Source organism: Meleagris gallopavo, chromosome 33, assembly GCF_905368555.1.
Source record: "Meleagris gallopavo chromosome 33, MGAL_WU_HG_1.1, whole genome shotgun sequence".
Lineage (NCBI taxonomy): Eukaryota > Metazoa > Chordata > Aves > Galliformes > Phasianidae > Meleagris > Meleagris gallopavo.
This window is the reverse complement of record NC_139437.1, coordinates 354,467-372,776: the sequence shown is the minus strand read 5'-3', so window position 1 is coordinate 372,776 and position 18,310 is coordinate 354,467. Positions and strand designations below refer to the sequence as shown.

Genomic DNA, 18,310 nt, shown 5'->3' with positions numbered 1-18,310 from the left:
TGTGCAATACCCTTTCCAATGATTTTATGGATGGCTTCCTTACAAGACTGAATCTCAGCGGAAGTAAATGTTTCTCAGCATGGATACTTCCATGACCTTGGTATTCATGATGTTGGAGAAATATTCTTGCCAGATATGTGCTCCTGGGGTCCATAAGCAATATGTGAGATAGACAGAACATCAGATTTAGGGGAAGTTTATTGATACTTTGTGATATTTGCTTTTTGTGGGAATGCCATCTTTTCCATCGGTGTAGTTACAACTGAGCTTGCTGATCATTCAAAGGATGAGGGAATGGTTTTGTCATTCCCTGAGTTCCATTGTGGCAGATGAAAGTTTCTGTCACATCTTTGCCATTCTTCTCAGCTGAACTTTGCTGGCCCATCTCATGTGACAAGATGAGCACAGTCCGATGGGGACAGTGTGGCGTTCACGATGTTTCTGTCTCCTCCAGATTCTTGTTAACTGCAAAGAAAGGGGACAGGGTAAGTGAAATCTCTCAGGAATTCTTCTGCACCAGAATTGCATGCAAAAGTGATACGGACATTGCCTACAAGAAGATCTACGGTTTAAATTATATCCATGTATGTGTGGATATTGGCAAAGAAACTGGATGCTAGAGCTTTGGACAAGTTACTATGGGAGCCAGAATGTGGCTGCATAAAGAGTAGACTCTCAACCCAGTGCACAACACACTGCTTGATCCAGGGCACCATGTGGTTCTGACAGCACAGTGTGGGTCTGAGAAACACGCCCAGCAACTAGCTGAAGACCACGAAGGGCTCCTTCTTTCACCCATGTAGGGCCTGTCTAAGATTCTCTCCTAGGAGAAAGAGCATTAGAAGTGAGGAGTTAGAGTCACAGAGGCTTTGGAGCATTCAACTTAAATATTTCTTGAGTATGGGTGATACAGGGAGATCTCTCCCCAAACAAAGTTCCAGCTGTCTTTCTCCTACTTTCCAGAGATGCTTGTCATTGCCTCCTATCCCAGAAACTGTTCTGCCTTCCCTTGCTGGGAGGAGTGGCTGACGCACCAGATGACTGTGCTGCCATTCAGTGACACCTGGAAAGGCTGAAATATTGGATAGAAAGAAATATCACGAGCACTGATAAGGATAAGTGTGGAGTCCTGAACTCTAGGAGGTGGGGTGAAGAATAACAATACGGATTAGGGGATGACCTGCTGGAAAGGAGCTCTGTGGAGAAGGACCTGGACTTGCAGGAAGTCCAATAGTATCCTGGGGTGCATTAGAAAGAGTGTGGCTAGCAGGCAGAGGGAGGTGATTGTCCTCTTCTACTCTGCCCTGGGGAGGCCACATCTGGAGCACTGTGTCCAGTTCTGGAGTCTCCTCTGACTCTGAGATGTTCAAAACCTGCCTGAATGTTTTCCTGTGCAATTTGATATAGGGAACCTATGTTAACAGTGGTTTGTGATTCTGTGACCCATCCCATGGTCAGGTTGTCTTTGCGCTCTGCTGTTGCCAGCTGGTCCAATACATCCATCTTACCCAGATGTTTCCTATTCCTTATGGCTCCCTGCTGTACTCCAAAAGCACAATCCTGAGAAGGAGAGCCTTCCCATGATTCACTTGGGATTCTCCTTTTGTCCTCCGCACTCTAGCCTGCTGGCTCTGCCAAACTATTGCTCTCTGTCCCCACATCAGTTCAAGTGCCAGAGGAATGGACAACTACCTGTGCAGAAAACAGAAGCGTCCTCTCCGTGATAGCAGTCGTGTTCACCCCACGGCCTTGCCTTACAGTCAGAGATGCTTTCTTCTGTCCCTTCGCAATTCACATCATCCAGCCAGATGACATCTGGCCCTCGGCCATAGCGAGCACCTCCCAAGGCTGACAGTGGCGACCCACAGCCCACCTGCTTGCAAACCACCTTGGCGTCCTTCATGTCCCAGTAGTCATCACACACACTACCCCAACGATTCTCGTGTAAAACCTCAACTCTTCCAGCGCATTTGTTTGGGCCATCCACAAGCCGAACTGGTCCAATCTCAGAAATATCTGTCTCTGCACAAATGCCGAGAAAGTAAAGGTTAAGGGAGCATTCCCTCACTGCCTGTGGACAGCATGCAGAGGCGTTCGAACACAGTGGAGATATGCTAAGGGATTCCTTCTAAGAGTACCTGGGCTTTTCTGGCGTGGGAATAAAATAGCAGAAAACCCAGAAAAAACACTGTGGAGAAAGGGCAGAAGGAGGTTTTCCTGGTATTCATGAATGGCTGCAGGCTCTACTGACTCGAGGAGACTGTTGAGCTTTCGGGACAGAGGAGGGACAAGGGACCACAATGGTCTCAGGTAGGAGAAGATTTAATGCCTCATCCATGTGTCACCACTGCATCACAAGGCCAGCTGTCAGTGATGGGATGAGTTCATCAGCCATGCCCCTATTTCCACCAGCAGATATACACAGATCTGTGCTGCTGTTTCTACAGGGGCTCGGGATGAACCCCGTTTCAAACTGATGTGTGGTGGGATCTGCCCATCCAACTGTTCAGCACATGCAATGTTGGGGTCAGAGGTGGTTACCTGAGCACTCCACACTGGCATCTTCCACATGATTGCAGACATTCTCTCCCCACGGCTTTGCTTCACACTCAGTGAGAGATCCTTCTGTCCCTGTGCAGTTCACATCACTCAGCCAGATTTGGCCTTTTCCTTCTCCATATTTTGACTCCGGCAGGGCTGATAGGGCTGTCCCACAGCCCAGCTGTTTGCACACCACTTTGGCCTCCCGTAAATCCCAGTTGTCATCACACACGGTCCCCCAGACATCGTTGTGAAGCACCTCAACTCTCCCAGAGCAGCGGTTTGGGCCTCCCACCAGGCGAACTGAAGTGGAGATGGTGATCCCTGAATCTGTGGGCAAATCCAGAGAGGGCATGCTCAGGAAGGCAGAAGGTTATGCATGTGCGTGTTTATGCCCCTGCTGCATATCATCTCCCTCCCATGCTTATGGATCACCTTAACTTCTAGCTTGAGTTGGAGAAAAATGACAGAGAGCACCAGAGTGAGGAGACAGCCTACCGAATTGAAACCCTCTTCTATGGTGCAAGGATCCCAAACCAAAAGCACCAGCAGTTGGGGAGCACTTTGTAGTAAGCCCTTGTTCCTGTCCAAGATTGTACCCACATTCATAGGAAAGACATCCCAACACTGCTAGCAAAAGGAGAATGCAAAGAGTACCTGAACAAATTGCACTGGCATCTTCCCCATGGTAACAATTGTGGTCCCCCCACGGCCTTGCCTGGCATTCAGAGAGAGATGCTTCCAACCCTGTGCAGTTCACATCATCCAGCCAGATGGTGTCAGTTCCTCGCCCAAACTTTGCTGCAATTGGGGCCAGCACTGCATCCCCACAACCCAGTTGCTTGCACACAACTTGAGCATCATTGATATCCCATTCATCATGGCACACGCTGCCCCACTGCTCTTCGTGAAGAACCTCAACTCTTCCAGCACATCGGTTTGGGCCTCCCACCAGACGAAGTGGCCCTGGATCAGGTATTTCTTTTTCTAAAAATTGAATAAATAGGTAAATGAGTAAGCAAACAACAACAAAATCAAAACAAACAAGCAAACAAAAAACAACAAAACAAGCCAGGGAGAAGTTTTGGAGAAGTCTCTGTGCCCCCGACCACCTGGAGGAAGCAGAATCTCCCACAGTGCACCAAAACTTTCTGCTCATTCCTAACACGTGACAGAGGCTCCCCTCCTACCTTCTGGCTAAGAAGAAAGGTTTGTGGAGAAATAAAACCAGGATGGAGGTTTTCAGAAGAGGGAGAAGACCAAATGTCTCCAATCCCAGCTCTCTAGGGCATGTGATACAGCTTCTCTGGCTCAAGGTGATAGGATGCTAGAGCTCAACAAAGTCACTCTGAATCCCTGACCTCCTAATTGGATGGCTCAGAAATTGCCCCATAGCTTTAAGACAGAAGGGACACAAAGTAGAAGAGTTCTGGAGGTTACCTGAGCACTCCACACTGGCATCTTCCACATGGTTGCAGGCATTCTCTCCCCATGCCTTTGACTTGCATTTGAAGAGGGACCCTTCTGTCCCTTTGCAGTCCAAACCACTCAGCCAGATCTGGCCCTTCCCTTCTCCATATTTTGACTTCTTGGGGGATGATAATGCTGTTCCACAGCCCAGCTGTCTGCACACCACCCTGGCCTCCCGTAAATCCCAACCTTCATCACAAACAGTCCCCCAGACATCATTGTGAAGCACCTCGACTCTTCCAGAGCATCTGTTTGGACCATCCACCAGGCGAACATCAAGTGTGCTGTTGACTACATCTGGAGAGAAAAGATGTCCCAGGATGAAAGCAGGGAATGAGAAAGAGGGCTCTTCCCTCCCGTACAGCCTTTATTTAATTCCAAACCAAGATGTTTATTGCCAAACCTAGCATATGAAATCTTAGTTTGATTGAAACATGGTTTTGATTTGAGAATGGCCAAATGCTGCACATGTTTATATGACCAGAAGTCCATCTTGAAAAATAAATCACAGGGTTCATTTTCAGCTGTAATGGGTGAAATGTAGCCACCCCAAAACTCCCCCAGTGTTCTTCTTATTGGGTGAGCTTCCCCAGGACTAAGGCTAGATGCTGCTACAAGGCACTGGGCTGCTAGCAGGGAGGAGAGAATTGAGAATTTTTCACCCTTTCCCAAAGGGAAGTGTTGAATTTCCTCAATTAGAGGCAGAGCTTGCAGGTACACAGCTATTACTGACCTGAATATGGTCAGTGTCTAGGACTGGAAAGGATCTGCTCAATTACTCAGTCTTGGTCCTGTTACAGAATCACAGAATGGCTCGGGTTGGAAGGGACCTTAAAGATTGCGAATCTTCAACCCCCCTTCCACATGCAAGGCCACCAACCTCCACATTTAACACCAGCCCAAGCTGCCCAGGACCCCATCCAACCTGGTCCTGAACACCTCCAGGGATGGACGGTGCATTCATAACCTCTCTGGGCATTCTGTTTCAGCATCTCACCACTCTCATAGTAAAGAAAACTGAACCCAGGAGGCAACTCAGTACCTCTCAAGACTTGCCCCCCAGTCGCTGATCCTCAAATCATGATGTCTGCCATGATCTCTATCTCTAGATACAGAGCATCTCTAGATACCATTATCCCTTTGCATGGATCTGGGGGGAATAACTCAGACCAACATGAATGAGTGTCTGAAACCTGAAACATCTTCTTCCTCATTCATGGAGGAGTTGAGAAAATATTCATATGATTGAGATCAGACTTCAGTATTGAGGATATTGAAACTTCTGTTCTAACTTTGCTTGAACGGTCAATGTTTTACCAGTGATTTCACTCTTTACTGTTCCTTTCACCCAGAGATCTGCACCTCATAGAGAGGAAGTAGAGGAGTCAGGTCTTCTCAATTGGCTGATCAGGAGAATGTGCTCAACAGAGACAAAATTATTGTCCACAGTAAAAGGATTTGGACCAAATTCTCTTTGATCTGAGTACGACACTTGAATCTCTTGATTACGCACAGCATCATTCTGTGTGACATTTTATGACAGAACTGAATGCTCACTCACAATTCCACTGACTGATACAAATACTGACCTGCCCGCAGGACTCCTGTAAGGGAAGCTGAAATAAAAAAAAATACAGGATGTTAGTGCGTGTCCAATCGGTTCACGAAGCATGGAGATTCAGGAAAGCAAGATATAAGGTAACAGATGAGCTATTGAGAGCACCAATACAGCTCAACATTGTTCTCAGCCACCCAAATCCTGCCGCCAAAGGTTTTCCCTGTCTCAGTGCATGTGACTTTTGTGATTGAGAGATCATATAAAGAAAGAAAATGTGAATGAATGTGTACACCAGTGAATATGTGTGCACTGGGAAAAAATTATTTGGGCAAGTAATGAGGAAATAGTATAAAAGAGCAGTTGAGATTCTATTCATCTATAGTCCATTGTCCAATGGGATTGAGTTGTCTTCCGGGCAGCTAAATTATCTAGGCTTCTGCAATAACCAGTGAAATGACAAATATCCCTCCCATCCTAGGGTTGGGGAAATGGAACATGGACACTAACAATCATAGGGTCGTGCAGAGAAGTGTCTTTGAGATGGAAACCTGTGCAAAGTGGTTACTGCTTCATCTGGGGATTGGATAGATGCCAAAGCAAACCCTGGAAGGGAGAGCAGAGCTTGCCAGGATCTATTTGTCCTGGGAAGTCAGGAGAAGGGAACTTTGTCCGCATTGTGGGAGGTCAGCAGCAAAGAAGGGCTCAGTGCAAACAGCAATTTCTGCTCCTAAATGTGGCAGTCTGGCAAGGTCCCAAGCAATGATTAAAAGCCTCAGGCAAGGACAGCACTGCTGATACCACAAGTGGCATGAGCATTATAGTCCATTTTTCCACTTGGCTTTCTTTCCGATATTATTAAGATTTCCAGTTCTGCTCCCATCCCTGACATGTGGAAACCTACAAATGCTGTGAATCTACATAACAGAAACAAGGGCAGGGAACCCAGCTGAGGCAGTTTTCTCATAAGGGTTGGGACTCAGGTGCTGAATGAGGCACTTGAGGTGTCTGGTAGGGGCAGCACCCAACTGTCCAGCTGTGGATGTCTGAGATTCCAGAGCGGGGATCTGAGCATCCACACTGAGCTGTCAGAGATGGATGACTAATTGCAGGCATCTAGCCGAGAGAAGGAGGTTTCAGCTCACTGCAGACACCACCGGCTGCATTTCACTTCCTGGCAACGTCACATTTGCTTTGTGCTACAGAAACAAAGCAATAATGGAAGAGGAGGACCACTGGCAAAGGTATGCCAGTCCAAAAAGCAAAGAGAAAAGAACTCCACTTACCCCAAAGACATGGCAGGAGGATGAGCCTCATGTTGGTCACAGAGAGCATTGCAGAGAGGAAGCAGGACATGCACCCAAGTAACGGGGTATTTGAGAATTCCCCACAGCCCTGGCTCCTCCCCTCCATCCCAAAAATTCCCTCCATTCCTGCTGGCACAGCAATTAACAGAAGTCAAACCTCTGCCAGGAATCTTGTGCCATTAGCATCACGTAGGCTGTAGGATTGTGAAATAGGACTTTTTCGGGAATCTGATGAGCAAACAAGCCCTCTCAGCTCAGCTCAACTCATTCTGGACCATCAATGGCAGGGATGGAGGCACACAGAATTTTTGAGTAACCTTCCAGGCAGGAATACAGTAGTAGTGCCAAGGCAGAGCTGAGAAAGTGAAATTCATGTCTTGCCACTAATTCAAAAATGAAAGAACCATTTTCTGGTGGAACAAGCAGCAGCTTTTAAGAAGAGTTTTTTCTTTTTTCCCGCTTTTTCTCTCATATTTGTCCCAGGAGGAAGGTAATGTTCGTGAAATTCTGTGGTACTGTTTCTCTGTGTTCAGTGTTCAGTTCATTCTCCTGGTCATGGGGATGCTGGAGAGGCAAGCAGCAGGTTCCCACAGAATAAAAGAATCATAGAGGTTGGAAGGGACCTCTGGAGATCATCTTGTCCAACCTCCTCGCTAATGTGGGCTCCCAAGACTATGTCACACAAGAGGAAACAGACTCGTTAGCAGGGTGTGCTTTGACAGGACAGGGAGAAATGGTTTCAAACTAAAAGTGAGGAGATTCAAATTGGATATAAAGCCAAGAATAAATTTTTAACGATAAGGCAATGAGGCACTGGAACAGATTGCCCAGGGAAGTGGTGGATGCCCCATCCCTGGAGACAATCAAGATCAGGCTGGGCCAGGCTCTGAGCAACCTGACTGAGCTGTAGATGTCCCTGTTCATCGCAGGGGAGTTGGACAAGAGGACCTTAAGGGGTCCCTTTCAATTCTATGAAAGTGTTGAGGTTGGTTTTGAATATCTCCACAGAAGAAGGATCCTCAACATCTCCGGGAAACTTGTTCTAGTGCACCGTGACCTCAAATAAAGAAACTTTTCCTCATGTTCAGATGGAAATTCCTGGGATCCAGTTTGTACCCATTGTCCTTGTCATGTATCTGGGTATGACCAAAAGTGTCTGGCCCCATCCACTCAAGTGATTTGACCCCTTTTAGCTATTAATTAATGTTGATAAGATTCCCTCTCAGTCTTCTCTTCTCCAGGCTGAACAGTCCCAGGGCACTCAGCCCTCCCCCTAGGGAAAATGCCCCAGCCTCCACTCATTACTGTGGCCCATTGCTGGACTCTCTGCAGTAGTTCCCAGTTTCCCTTGAACTGAGGAGCCCAGAGCCAGACACAGCATTCTGGATGGGGCCTCCCTAGGGCAGAGTAGAGGGGGAGGATCACTTCTCTCAGCCTGCTGGTCACACTCAATTTAATGCACCTCAGATTACCATTGGCCTTCTTGGCCACAAGGGTACACTGCTGGTCCTCCTGGATGCCCAGGTCCTTCTCTGCAGAACTTCTTTCCAGCAGATCATCAGATCATCTGCTATGCTGTACTGCTGTGTGCAGTTATTCCTTCCCCTTTGGAGGACTCCATCCTTGCCCATGCTGAAAATCATAAGGATCCTCTCTGCCCAACCTCATGAGGTTCCTCTCCCAGGTCCCCTATGGGGATAGATCACCCATGGCCAGGTAGAGACATGATGCTGGAGGGATACGATGATTCTACTATCGTGTGTGGGATCTTCCTCGTGCCAACTTTTTGCCTGCAAAATGCATTTAGACACCTTGCATGCTCAGCAGACATCATCTATCACCCCTTAGAGCTGGCTGAATTCATTTTATGGATTCAGAAACACATACTGGAGATGTCTGTTCAGGAAGAAAATACAGCTACAGATGTATTTCACCCAGAGTGTGCATTAGATGGAAAAGCTGAAGAATTAGTTTGTCCGTGATGTACTGCTCTGCTTAGAGAGTGCAACCCAGGGACTGTTTACAACACATCATTCATGTTTTTATTGCATTTCACAGCAAGTCTGTGTATCATCACAACCAGTTCAGTGCAGCTGAGCTCTGCCTCCATAATGGTTGGTCTCAAGCAGGCCAACTGCTGGACAACAGCTGGCAAACAGCTTTCTGAAAGCTGATGCCTACATCCAGTCACTGATGTGCAGGAAAGGTCTCAGAGCTGCCGAGAAGATGAGGGTCACACATTTTACACATAAATGAGACTTCTTGTTACAGACTTTTCAGGTGAAGTTTGTTTTTTTCACAATCCCCACATTTTATTGATTCAGTTGTGCTTTGATACTGATCCTTAGCCTCTGTCTGCCTGTGAGAGATTGGCCAGTAATTCCTGCTTTGTATTTGTAGAGATGATTGCTTACTTGATAGCTAAATTCAACAAACTGATGTTTGCTGATGACATGTTACCTTTTGGGTGACTACAAACAGAAGCACTAGCCTTCTGCTCAATATTTTCCAGGAATTGAATATAGACTGAATCTTCTAAAATGATCTACAGTTCCATCCTTCCTTCCCACCCTCTTTCCCTTTCCTCTGTCCTCTCTTGGTCACGTTTTCTCTTTCTCATTCATTCATTCATTCATTCATTCATTCATTCATTCATTCATTCACTCATTCCTAAACACATACTCTAGGGTAAACCAACCAGAACCTGGCACCTCCTCATCTCACAAGCACTGTTAGGGATGACCATTGCCATTTCCCCAAATATTTAATGGTGATTTTGAAAAGGACTGTGATTTTAAATTCACATCAAAATACCTGTCTTTCCTAAGCGTACGCACAGTATTTCAACCTGTCTAACATCTCTTTCATTATTTTAGCTGTGTCATAATAAGAAGGATTTCAGCAAAAATTGAAAGTGAAAAAGATTCAGCAGTTCAGCACAGTTTGTACACGCTTTCACTATCTTCCCGACATCTCTGCTTTGCTGATAAACTCTTTCCCTACTCATTCCCATCTTCTAAATGTGGTTTTGCAACAGAATGTTGTTACCTGCTGTACCCTTTGCTCTACTCATCTCATTTTGCACCCTTGCCTCTCTGATTTTGATCCCACATGCCATCCTGTCATGCTGTGTCTTAGAAACCTTGGCCTGATTTGCTTGTTCTGAAGGATACTTTTTTTGTCTCTATTTATAGTATCAAATATAGTATTAGTGGGATTTGGGGTATTAAATACAAACAATGGTCTGTAATGTTCAGGTCCATGATTAAAAGAGCAAGCATTTTCTTTTTGTGGACACTGAAATTGTAAGGGTCCTTATGGTCATAAGCCCATGGAGCTTGCTGAGATTCACTTCAGAGTTCCAAAGGAATCAGCAGATGTTATAAATGGATTCATCTCAACAACCCACTAAAGGCAAAGTGGGAATGTGGCATGAGGGAAGATCTGGGAAACTACAGACCTGTCCATCTAACCTCAGTCCTTGGAAAAGTAATGGAGAAGATTGTTTTGGCTGCTGTTGAAGAAGATTTCCTTTGTCAGTCATAGCCAGCATAGGTTCATCGAGTGCAAGTCCTGTTTTACTAACCTGATCTCCTTGTATGATTAGAATACCAGTTTGCTGGATGAAAGGATAAGCTCAGCAGCAGCTTAAACACCAGTAAGGAATCAGCCCTATTTGCATCAAAACTGCAAAATAGAGCTCTATACAAGAGTCTATGGAAAAATAGTACATACAATGGATATATATCTCTCCCAGCCAAAACTATGAGAGAAGCATTTGGATAATGCCCATAACAGGGTGTTTCAGTGTTTAGTTAATTGTGAAGAGGTTGGGCTGTTGGACCCAGTCATCTTTGTAGGTCCCTTCCAACTTATCTATTCTATTTTATTCTGTGCCTGACATTATGTTGGGTTCAAATGGCAGAGGGACTTTACAGGTGTGACCACTGTCTCTCATGATCTCCATGCTGCATCCCACAAAGGACCCTGTGCTGGAGCTGGTGGATCAGACCCCAGCTCTGATGCATCTCCTCAGGAAACCATGAAAATAAGCTAAATGTCTTGATTTTACTGCAGCCATGCATTTGATTTGTCCAGTGCCTTCACACCAGGGGAAGCAGTGACTTTGGCTGCTTTAGCATCATCACTGTCGGTCTGTTATCAACGTGGGACAACAAAGACCTCCTGTTTCTTTAACCAGGTGATCAGTTCCTGCAAAGATAATTAGTGTCCGTGCTGTCTTCTAATAACATCATCACCGTGTTCTGAGGATCCAGATTTAGTATCATCATCATTCCTAATGTAAAAAATCAGGCATTTTTTCCTTTCACCATCAGAACTGGGGGGAATTGAAATATGCTGGGATATGCCAGGAAGAGTGTGGCTTTGTGCAGCCAAGGTGGGAAAGAGCTTATACCCAAACTTTGGCGGATTAGTATCACACAGAGCACCTGGGTCGCGATGCTCATTCTTCCCAGCGCTTGCTTTGGAGATGCTCTTCACTCCACATTCTGCCAATAGTTTTGCTGTGCTCTTCAGATCAAACTATTGGAGATAATGGGACCTTACGAAGCCTGTCCTGGCTGTTTTCTATGGGATGAAGATTAGATGTGAGAACTGAAACAAGTTAATAAAGAGATTGTGTTTGGGACCTGACATCACTGCATTATTGCCAGGCAAAATTTATAACTGCAGGTGGTGAATCCGAGATGAGAACACGCCAGGACATAAAATACAAATGATGGTCTCCATGTATCTGAGGAGATACAGCCCAACACAAGTGAGTCATGCTCTGCTTGCATTCTCCCTCCAGAGGCCATAAAAGCACCTAACATTTACCCTGAGCACAGATTTCAGTTTCCGCATGTTCACGATGGCCCTACATTTAGAAGTGAGGTAAGTGGAGAAAGAGCAATCATGAAGGTAAATCTTTAGCTGGAACACCTGTATTTGCTGCATTTTCTACACGCTCTTCTCTTGCTGGAAAAGGACTTCAAGATGCTTAAAACTTTTTTTTTTCTGAAGCCAGCAAAACCTTTTGGTCATCTTGTATTGAATAAAAGGCCTTTGTATGCATCATAGCTCATCGCACCTGGCCTCCATCTAATGCTTTAATATCTCCAAAGGCAAAGTGGCTGCCATATGTGCACTGGATGATGCTGGAGACACCACACAGGGCTTAACTGGGATATGAACATGGCCTGCTGCTCCACAGGCTGCTTGATAATCAGCTTCTCCAAAGTCCAGTATTAGCAGGGTGGTGGGAGAGTACTATCATGCTTGGTGTAGAATGCATCGCACGTAGCTCGGATGCAAATATATAAATAAGGCAATTAGCACATGAACTAGGTCACTGAACTGTAATTTATGTAAGAGGCAACAATTTTGACCATGGTTTTGTAGGCATTTTCTAATGCTGTGCCACGTGTCCGTTCTCTCTATTTCTAAGCTCCCACATGGACGATCATCAAGCAGAACGTGATTGGCCTGAATGGGTGCACCGTAAAGGCAAGTCAGTCTGCACTGACAACAGGGTTAGTAGTCTTTTCTTAAGTCACTTCACCTTCTAGCTATGACATTGCACGACATGGACATGCCAGTCCTACCAATATGGAAGGCGCTGCTCGCTGCCCATAAGATAACTTTCTATGGCTGGATAGATCAGGTGGTGTCTGGCCAAGGCTGGAGTCATGCCCAAGCGACTCTGGCTGGATGTCCAGGAAGTAAAGCTGTGGGTATTTTACAAACTGTATTTTGGCACTTGCAAAGAGCTGGGTTTCCCTGTAGGCTCTGTGAGGGCTTGGAGATACACAGATCACAGAACCGTGTCTGAGCCAAAATGCACAAAAGGTCTTCCCCTTCTTTGATGTCCCTAAGTCCTTCTTTAGTGTTGGACATTAAAAAGTCTTTACAAGTCTGACTGTCTGTGATGCACTTGGCTGAGATCTTTAGGTAGTTCCTGTTCTGCAGCACATTTTTCCCATTCACTGACAAGGCTGAGCTGTTAAATCCCCATGGTAAAGCACACAGTTGGCTTTGCAGCAAACTGTACCTCCCAACATGTTGCAGCCATCTGTACTCCTGGATCCCACTCCCTGTATCCAACAGCAACCGTTACCCCAGTTGCCAACAGATGCCTGATACTCATTACTCAGATGGCCTCAGTTAGGTCTGGATCCTGGTCTCTGTCCCAAGGAAAGGCCACGTCCAAACCCCTCATCTTCTCCTGGTAGATTCTGTTGAAGGTCTCACTCTGTGCCACTGAGAAATGGTTCTTCCAGTCCCCACAGACGCCTGAGGAAGGAACATTTCTGTTTCAGAGCACAAACCACTGTACAATACTCCTTCCTGCACAGTTTTTGAGTGCAATTACTACACTGAAGAGCTGTCCAAAATGAAGAGCCATCCCCACAGACCCAGTTCTTTAAACCTAAGTGCCTGTGCTGCTGTCCTCCTCATTCTCTCTAGTGCTCCCATGGGGACACCAAAACCCAGCGCTTCGACGGGGCCCTCTCCACTCACCCTTCCTCAGGAACTGGCCTTTGGTCTGGTCCATGATGTCTGCAGGGAGCAAGATGGAGCTGCACATAGGGTTTTGCCGCATGGCCGTGAAGGAGGCATTTTGGACTACTGAGGAGATAGCGTCCTCATCCAAATTCTGTCCCAGAAAACGGCAGAGGCGTCTCACACTGCCTTGCAGGTCCTTAGGGACACAGAATAAGCCTGTTACCCCCCAGGGTGACACATCAGCACATTTGGAGCAGGTGGGTCAGCCAAGATCACTACCTGTTTCAGCTCTTCGTAGGTGATGAAGAAGAAATTCTCCCTGTCCTTCATCTCCATCCAGCCTCGGACATGTTCAAACCACGAGCCGTGGGGCACTGAGGGGAGACAGAAGGCAGCAAGTCTTTGGGGTGATCATGGCGTGGCATCAGGTGTGCAGGGTAGAAGAGGGGCCTCATCAGGCAGGAAGAAGATAGACAAGATGCAAAACTGAGCAGCAGCATCCTGAAATCAGGTGGGACTGGGAGGTTCAGCTATTGCAGATGAGCAATGGGGTCTTCCCCAGCCACCTTTCTGCTGATGTTTCCTTGCTCAAACAGATGTTGTTGAGACAGTGCTGCTTCCACAGGAGCAGGAACAGACAAAGACCATGGTGAAAAAGGGGTTGGGGATGGAAGGATGCCAGGGTCCTGCCTGGGTCATGGCTTTCAAAGGTCTGCTGTCCAAGACTTCCAAGAGAAAAATGAAATCTGTAGAAGGCAGGCAAATTAAAAATCACATTTGTGTGCTTTTTTGTGCCTTGCTGAGCACTTCACCTCTCTCTTAGAGGAAGCTCTATTTGACAGGCATCATCAGTGGACCACAGGAAAAGACTGTAGAGATGGAGGTGATGGGGAACCCCCCCACGCCCCGAGCAAGCACAGGCCACACTTACACTCTCCACTGAGAAAGTCCATCAAGAACTGCTCAAAGGACACGGGGTCCTCATAGCTGTTGCACATCTGGCAGAAGTAGAAGTAGGAGACAACAACATCTCGAGGATCCCGTAGGGTGTAGATAACCTGGGGGAGAGGGCATACAGGAGTAAGATGCTCAGAGAAGGGAAAGACAAATTGCAGGCAACGGCACTGGGGTAGATCTGCGAACGGAAGGGTCTGCCAAAGGTGGATCAATTCAGTGCAAGATTCAATAATGTAGACCTTGGGCAAGGGTTGAGGAACACGTAGGCTCCTAGAGCCACTGGAGGTTCCCCGGAATATCCAAAGGTGCAGATGTGAGATGGAGGCTTGCAGATTTCCATTCAGAGGGTGTGTAGGATGCCCTACAAGGGTCCTCACCCAAGGCCCATCATTCTAACGTTTCCCAGATGATGGGCAACGGTCCTCCCAGGCTCCCCTGCAGGCACTGCATGAACACCCACCCCACAAAGGCATATACAGGAGATATGTTGGATGTATGCTGGATTCTATGATCCCACCTTGGCAGTGGAATGGGAGAAAGACTTGGGGAAGATGTGCCTGGGGAGGTGGCAGGTCAGCAGGCGAGGTGAGGGGTAGCTGAGGGCTGCCTCCAGACCCAGGCGGGTTGAGAACCAAGGCATGCGGTCAGAATTGAGGACACTTTGGTTCCAGCTGGGGTGGCCATGGCTGCGAATGAGGCTCAGGATCTCAGTCATCCACACGGTGCCTACCAGGTACAACAGAAATACAGAGCAAGGGATTTGCCCGGGCCTTCAGGATGCCTGGACCTCAGCAGCAATGTCACCATCAGCCTGTTCACCTGGAAGAAACTGCCTCCTTGCCCACGCACAACCACTGTGCTCTAAATACATACGTACAGATAGCTATCACCCAAACCATTCCTGTTCCCATCACAAGAGCAGATTCACCTTCTGAACAACAGCTGAACTGCTCCCACAACCCCACAGACTTTCTGCCATACATCTCCCCACGAGACCTAGCCAGAACAACTCTCCCAGCCTCTCTGTCCTCCCTTGGACATCCCCGTGGTACCAGATTTAGGGTAGGTGATGTTGAAGACGTCGTCGTCCCGCACCAGGAACTCGTTGTGGGCAAAACTCAAGCTGTGCATGGAGTTGTAGGCAGGAGGGAATTTAATGCCTTTGTAGGTCACGTAGTGCACCGGCATCGTGCTTGGATGGGAATTGGGTGCTGCAACTCTGCAGGCCTATAACAGGGAGAGAAAGGGATAGAGCACTGAATTCCAATTGGGAAATTTCTTCCTGCATGACCAGTCCCAAGGAGGAGCAATCCCATCTCCCAGTCATCAGAAGTGCTCTGTGTTACACGATGACACACTCAGATACTCTCCAATCCTTCCTTATGGGGATTCAGATGAAGGACTACTGGTTCCTAGGGCATTTAAGGAGCCTTCAGGCTAAATCTCTGTTAAGGGATCAATCTTTCCTCCCGCTCCCTTATTGCCCCATGTGTTTACCTACCCTCACAGCTGGGATGGGTGCATAGCAGCTATCTTAATACGAGCCTGGACAACCAGGGAGACAGGAGGCACTTGGAAACCCCAAGCTCTTGGTTTTCTACACAAAATACAGCTCTGCTTCCAGAAGCTGAGAGACAATCAAAAGGGAAAGGGAATGGCTTCCTTGTTGCTCCATTCTGGAGCAATGATTAACGAGATCCAAAGTCCAACAGCCACCCCTTTCCTGTAAATCAGTGAGCAGAGCTGGTCCCATGTGTTCTCTGCCCCAAATCCGCTGCAAGGCCACACTTTTCTTCTGTTCCCCTTATGTTTGCCCATAGAACTCTCCATTTTCCTTCAAAAATATATATTAAAAAAAAAAACCAAAACATTAATGGCTTCCTCCTGCAGCATCTGTATTTCTTACCACTTATATATCCCACAGCTGCTCAGAAACGCCCACAAGCACTTGAGTCTCCCTGTTCTCATGAGCTGAAGGTCCTTTCTCTTTTGTCAAATGAGAAACCTTTGGAACGGTATTAAAGGGAGAGGAAGAGAAGAAATTCTTCCCCCAATGCAGCAATTTATGTTCCCTGCAGACCATTAAACAGACAGTGCTGTTTAATGCCATTAATTAGAAGCAAGCAAAGTGCAAGCAATACTTCTTGTAAAAAGGCAGCCACGTGGTCATACGTTAAATTAAAAGTATTTTCTAAATGGAAGGGATGCAGTAAGTTTTTCCTTGGGGAGAAAAAAAAAAAAAGAAAGTAGTTTGACAACTTTGTGTAACTCAATGTGCTGATTAATTAGGTCAAAATGTAAATAAAACACATAATGCAGGTCAAAAATTTTTGAGAAGTAGTAAATATTTTATTTGAGTGCACAAGAGAGATGGTTTTTCGGACAAACGACTAAAACAGTGATTTCCCTTTTGACCATGTATTGTTTTCAAAGCAAACAGGAGAAAATGGGATTAAGAAATGTTTAAACACTTCACAGAGGAATGTTAACCAACCACAGGCACAGTGGGAGTAATAAATCCACTTAACCCCTTTGTTGCTTAGAGTTGAGAAACAAGTTCAACTAAAGTAAAAGCTACAAGGAAAGCTGCAAAACATTAGAAAGAATTGTTTTTGCCTTGCAGTCCAAGGGAGACTCCACATCTTTACCTGAAGATCTGTCTGTCCTACCTCCGAAGAGAAACTATGGTAACCAGAATGCTGTAAGAGAAAAAAATTCCCTGCTTCACAGTCATACCCTATTCATGCCATCACTTTTGGCAATATGCACATTTGTGAGCATCTACTGTCAAGAATGAAGGACAGGAAGAGTAGAATTTCATCAAAAGTCTCTGATGGGCATTGTGAGAGCTCACTGAGAATGGCAACCACTGCCATCGAGCCAGACTGATATACGTCAGAAACACAAGGTCAAACATCCCACTAATTTCATGTTTTTGTTACTCTTTTTTTTATCTTAATAAAAATACTAAAAATTGAAATGTTTTGTTACTTATATACGTTATATATATTCTATATTTCATGAGGACGGCTCCAAAAGCAAAGCCTCTTGATTTAACGTTTTGGAGCACGATGCCAAAGGCAGATGTTGGTGGGATGGCTGCAGAGACAGAACTTTCCCACCAATATTCTGTTAAATATTGTTGCTGTGTGATAGATGGCAGCAGAAGGGCACTCTGACAAAATGGTGTCTGACATGGAAGTGAGTATGAAGCAAAGGGATGATATTCAGCTCCTCCATGTGGAACAAAAAGGCACCCATTGGTATTCTTTAACACTTGCTGAACATTTATGGAGGCCAATTAGTGGATGTGAGCACAGAGAGGCAGTGGTGGTTTTCACCATAAGGCATTTCAGCAGTGACGACAGTGACAGCAGTCACATCTGCTTGTGCAGATTTTTATGAGCGTGGCATGCAGGCTCTTGTCCATAGCTTGTCAAAATACACAGCTAATGGTGGTGACTGTATTGAAAAATAGTGATTCGTAGCTGAGAACTTGACAAATAGTGCTATTATGATTCTTGTACTAGTGGTCATTTCCATGTAAATATAGGTAAGAAGCATTACTTTCAGAGCAACTCATATATATGCAGCCCAAGACAATTCCTCTTCACCCAGTGTGGCCCAGGCAAGCCAAAAGTTGGACATCCATGTGTGTGAAGCAAGGTATCTTGAAACAAGCACACATCCCCTGTGCAACACCTTACCAGCACATCTGCATGATTATTGCATGGATTTTCTGCTTCTCATCTCCTCTGAAATGTCTTGGATTCATCCTTACCTCAAAACTTCAGGAGTTTCTCCCCAGGAAATGCAACAGCAGTGCTGTTATGAAGTATTATCCCTTGTTATCTTGATGTATTTTGGCTCCAGCATTGAAGGCTGTGTTACATAGTGAGAGGAAAACTCATCTACTAGGGAACACAATGCTTTTAGAGAGAGCTATTGAGCTGTGACTTCAGCAATCTCTACA

General features: G+C 46.1%; 2 protein-coding genes across 4 annotated transcripts; both read right to left on the bottom strand.

The window, feature by feature from the left end:
• Positions 1-180: 180 nt before the first annotated feature.
• On the bottom strand, positions 181-6,969 carry LOC100538505 (scavenger receptor cysteine-rich domain-containing group B protein-like). The gene is made up of 7 exons (XM_010707156.4): positions 6,853-6,969; positions 5,601-5,627; positions 3,982-4,308; positions 3,199-3,528; positions 2,542-2,871; positions 1,693-2,022; positions 181-465 (listed from the first exon to the last, which is right to left on the bottom strand). Exons 1-7 carry the CDS (start codon positions 6,920-6,922, stop codon positions 431-433), a joined length of 1,449 nt encoding a protein of 482 aa, XP_010705458.2. The 5' UTR covers positions 6,923-6,969; the 3' UTR covers positions 181-430.
• Positions 6,970-9,618: 2,649 nt separating this feature from the next.
• On the bottom strand, positions 9,619-18,265 carry LOC104916553 (sulfotransferase 2B1-like). 3 transcript variants are annotated; one of them, XM_085214768.1, is made up of 7 exons: positions 18,119-18,265; positions 15,390-15,564; positions 14,855-15,063; positions 14,312-14,438; positions 13,660-13,754; positions 13,396-13,576; positions 9,619-13,167 (listed from the first exon to the last, which is right to left on the bottom strand). In XM_085214768.1, exons 2-7 carry the CDS (start codon positions 15,523-15,525, stop codon positions 13,025-13,027), a joined length of 891 nt encoding a protein of 296 aa, XP_085070894.1. In that variant the 5' UTR covers positions 15,526-15,564; positions 18,119-18,265; the 3' UTR covers positions 9,619-13,024. The 3 variants fall into 3 exon arrangements, with proteins under 3 accessions (XP_085070894.1, XP_085070895.1, XP_085070893.1); XM_085214769.1 differs by lacking the exon at positions 18,119-18,265 and adding an exon at positions 16,244-16,347; XM_085214767.1 differs by lacking the exon at positions 18,119-18,265 and adding an exon at positions 15,839-16,018.
• Positions 18,266-18,310: the final 45 nt, after the last annotated feature.

What these genes read in the sequence shown, in the direction of transcription:
- LOC100538505 (XM_010707156.4), bottom strand. Translation starts at nt 6,922, where the DNA reads ATGTCCTGCTTCCTCTCTGCAATGCTCTCTGTGACCAACATGAGGCTC. An exon ending in TGCCAGTGTGGAGTGCTCAG is followed by an intron (nt 3,529 to 3,981) that starts GTAACCTCCAGA and finishes TTCAATTTTTAG; the next exon opens with AAAAAGAAATACCTGATCCA. An exon ending in TGCCAGTGCAATTTGTTCAG is followed by an intron (nt 2,872 to 3,198) that starts GTACTCTTTGCA and finishes ATTTGCCCACAG; the next exon opens with ATTCAGGGATCACCATCTCC.
- LOC104916553 (XM_085214768.1), bottom strand. Translation starts at nt 15,525, where the DNA reads ATGCCGGTGCACTACGTGACCTACAAAGGCATTAAATTCCCTCCTGCC. An exon ending in CCTACGAAGAGCTGAAACAG is followed by an intron (nt 13,577 to 13,659) that starts GTAGTGATCTTG and finishes TGTGTCCCTAAG; the next exon opens with GACCTGCAAGGCAGTGTGAG. An exon ending in AGGCCAGTTCCTGAGGAAGG is followed by an intron (nt 13,168 to 13,395) that starts GTGAGTGGAGAG and finishes TTCCTTCCTCAG; the next exon opens with GCGTCTGTGGGGACTGGAAG.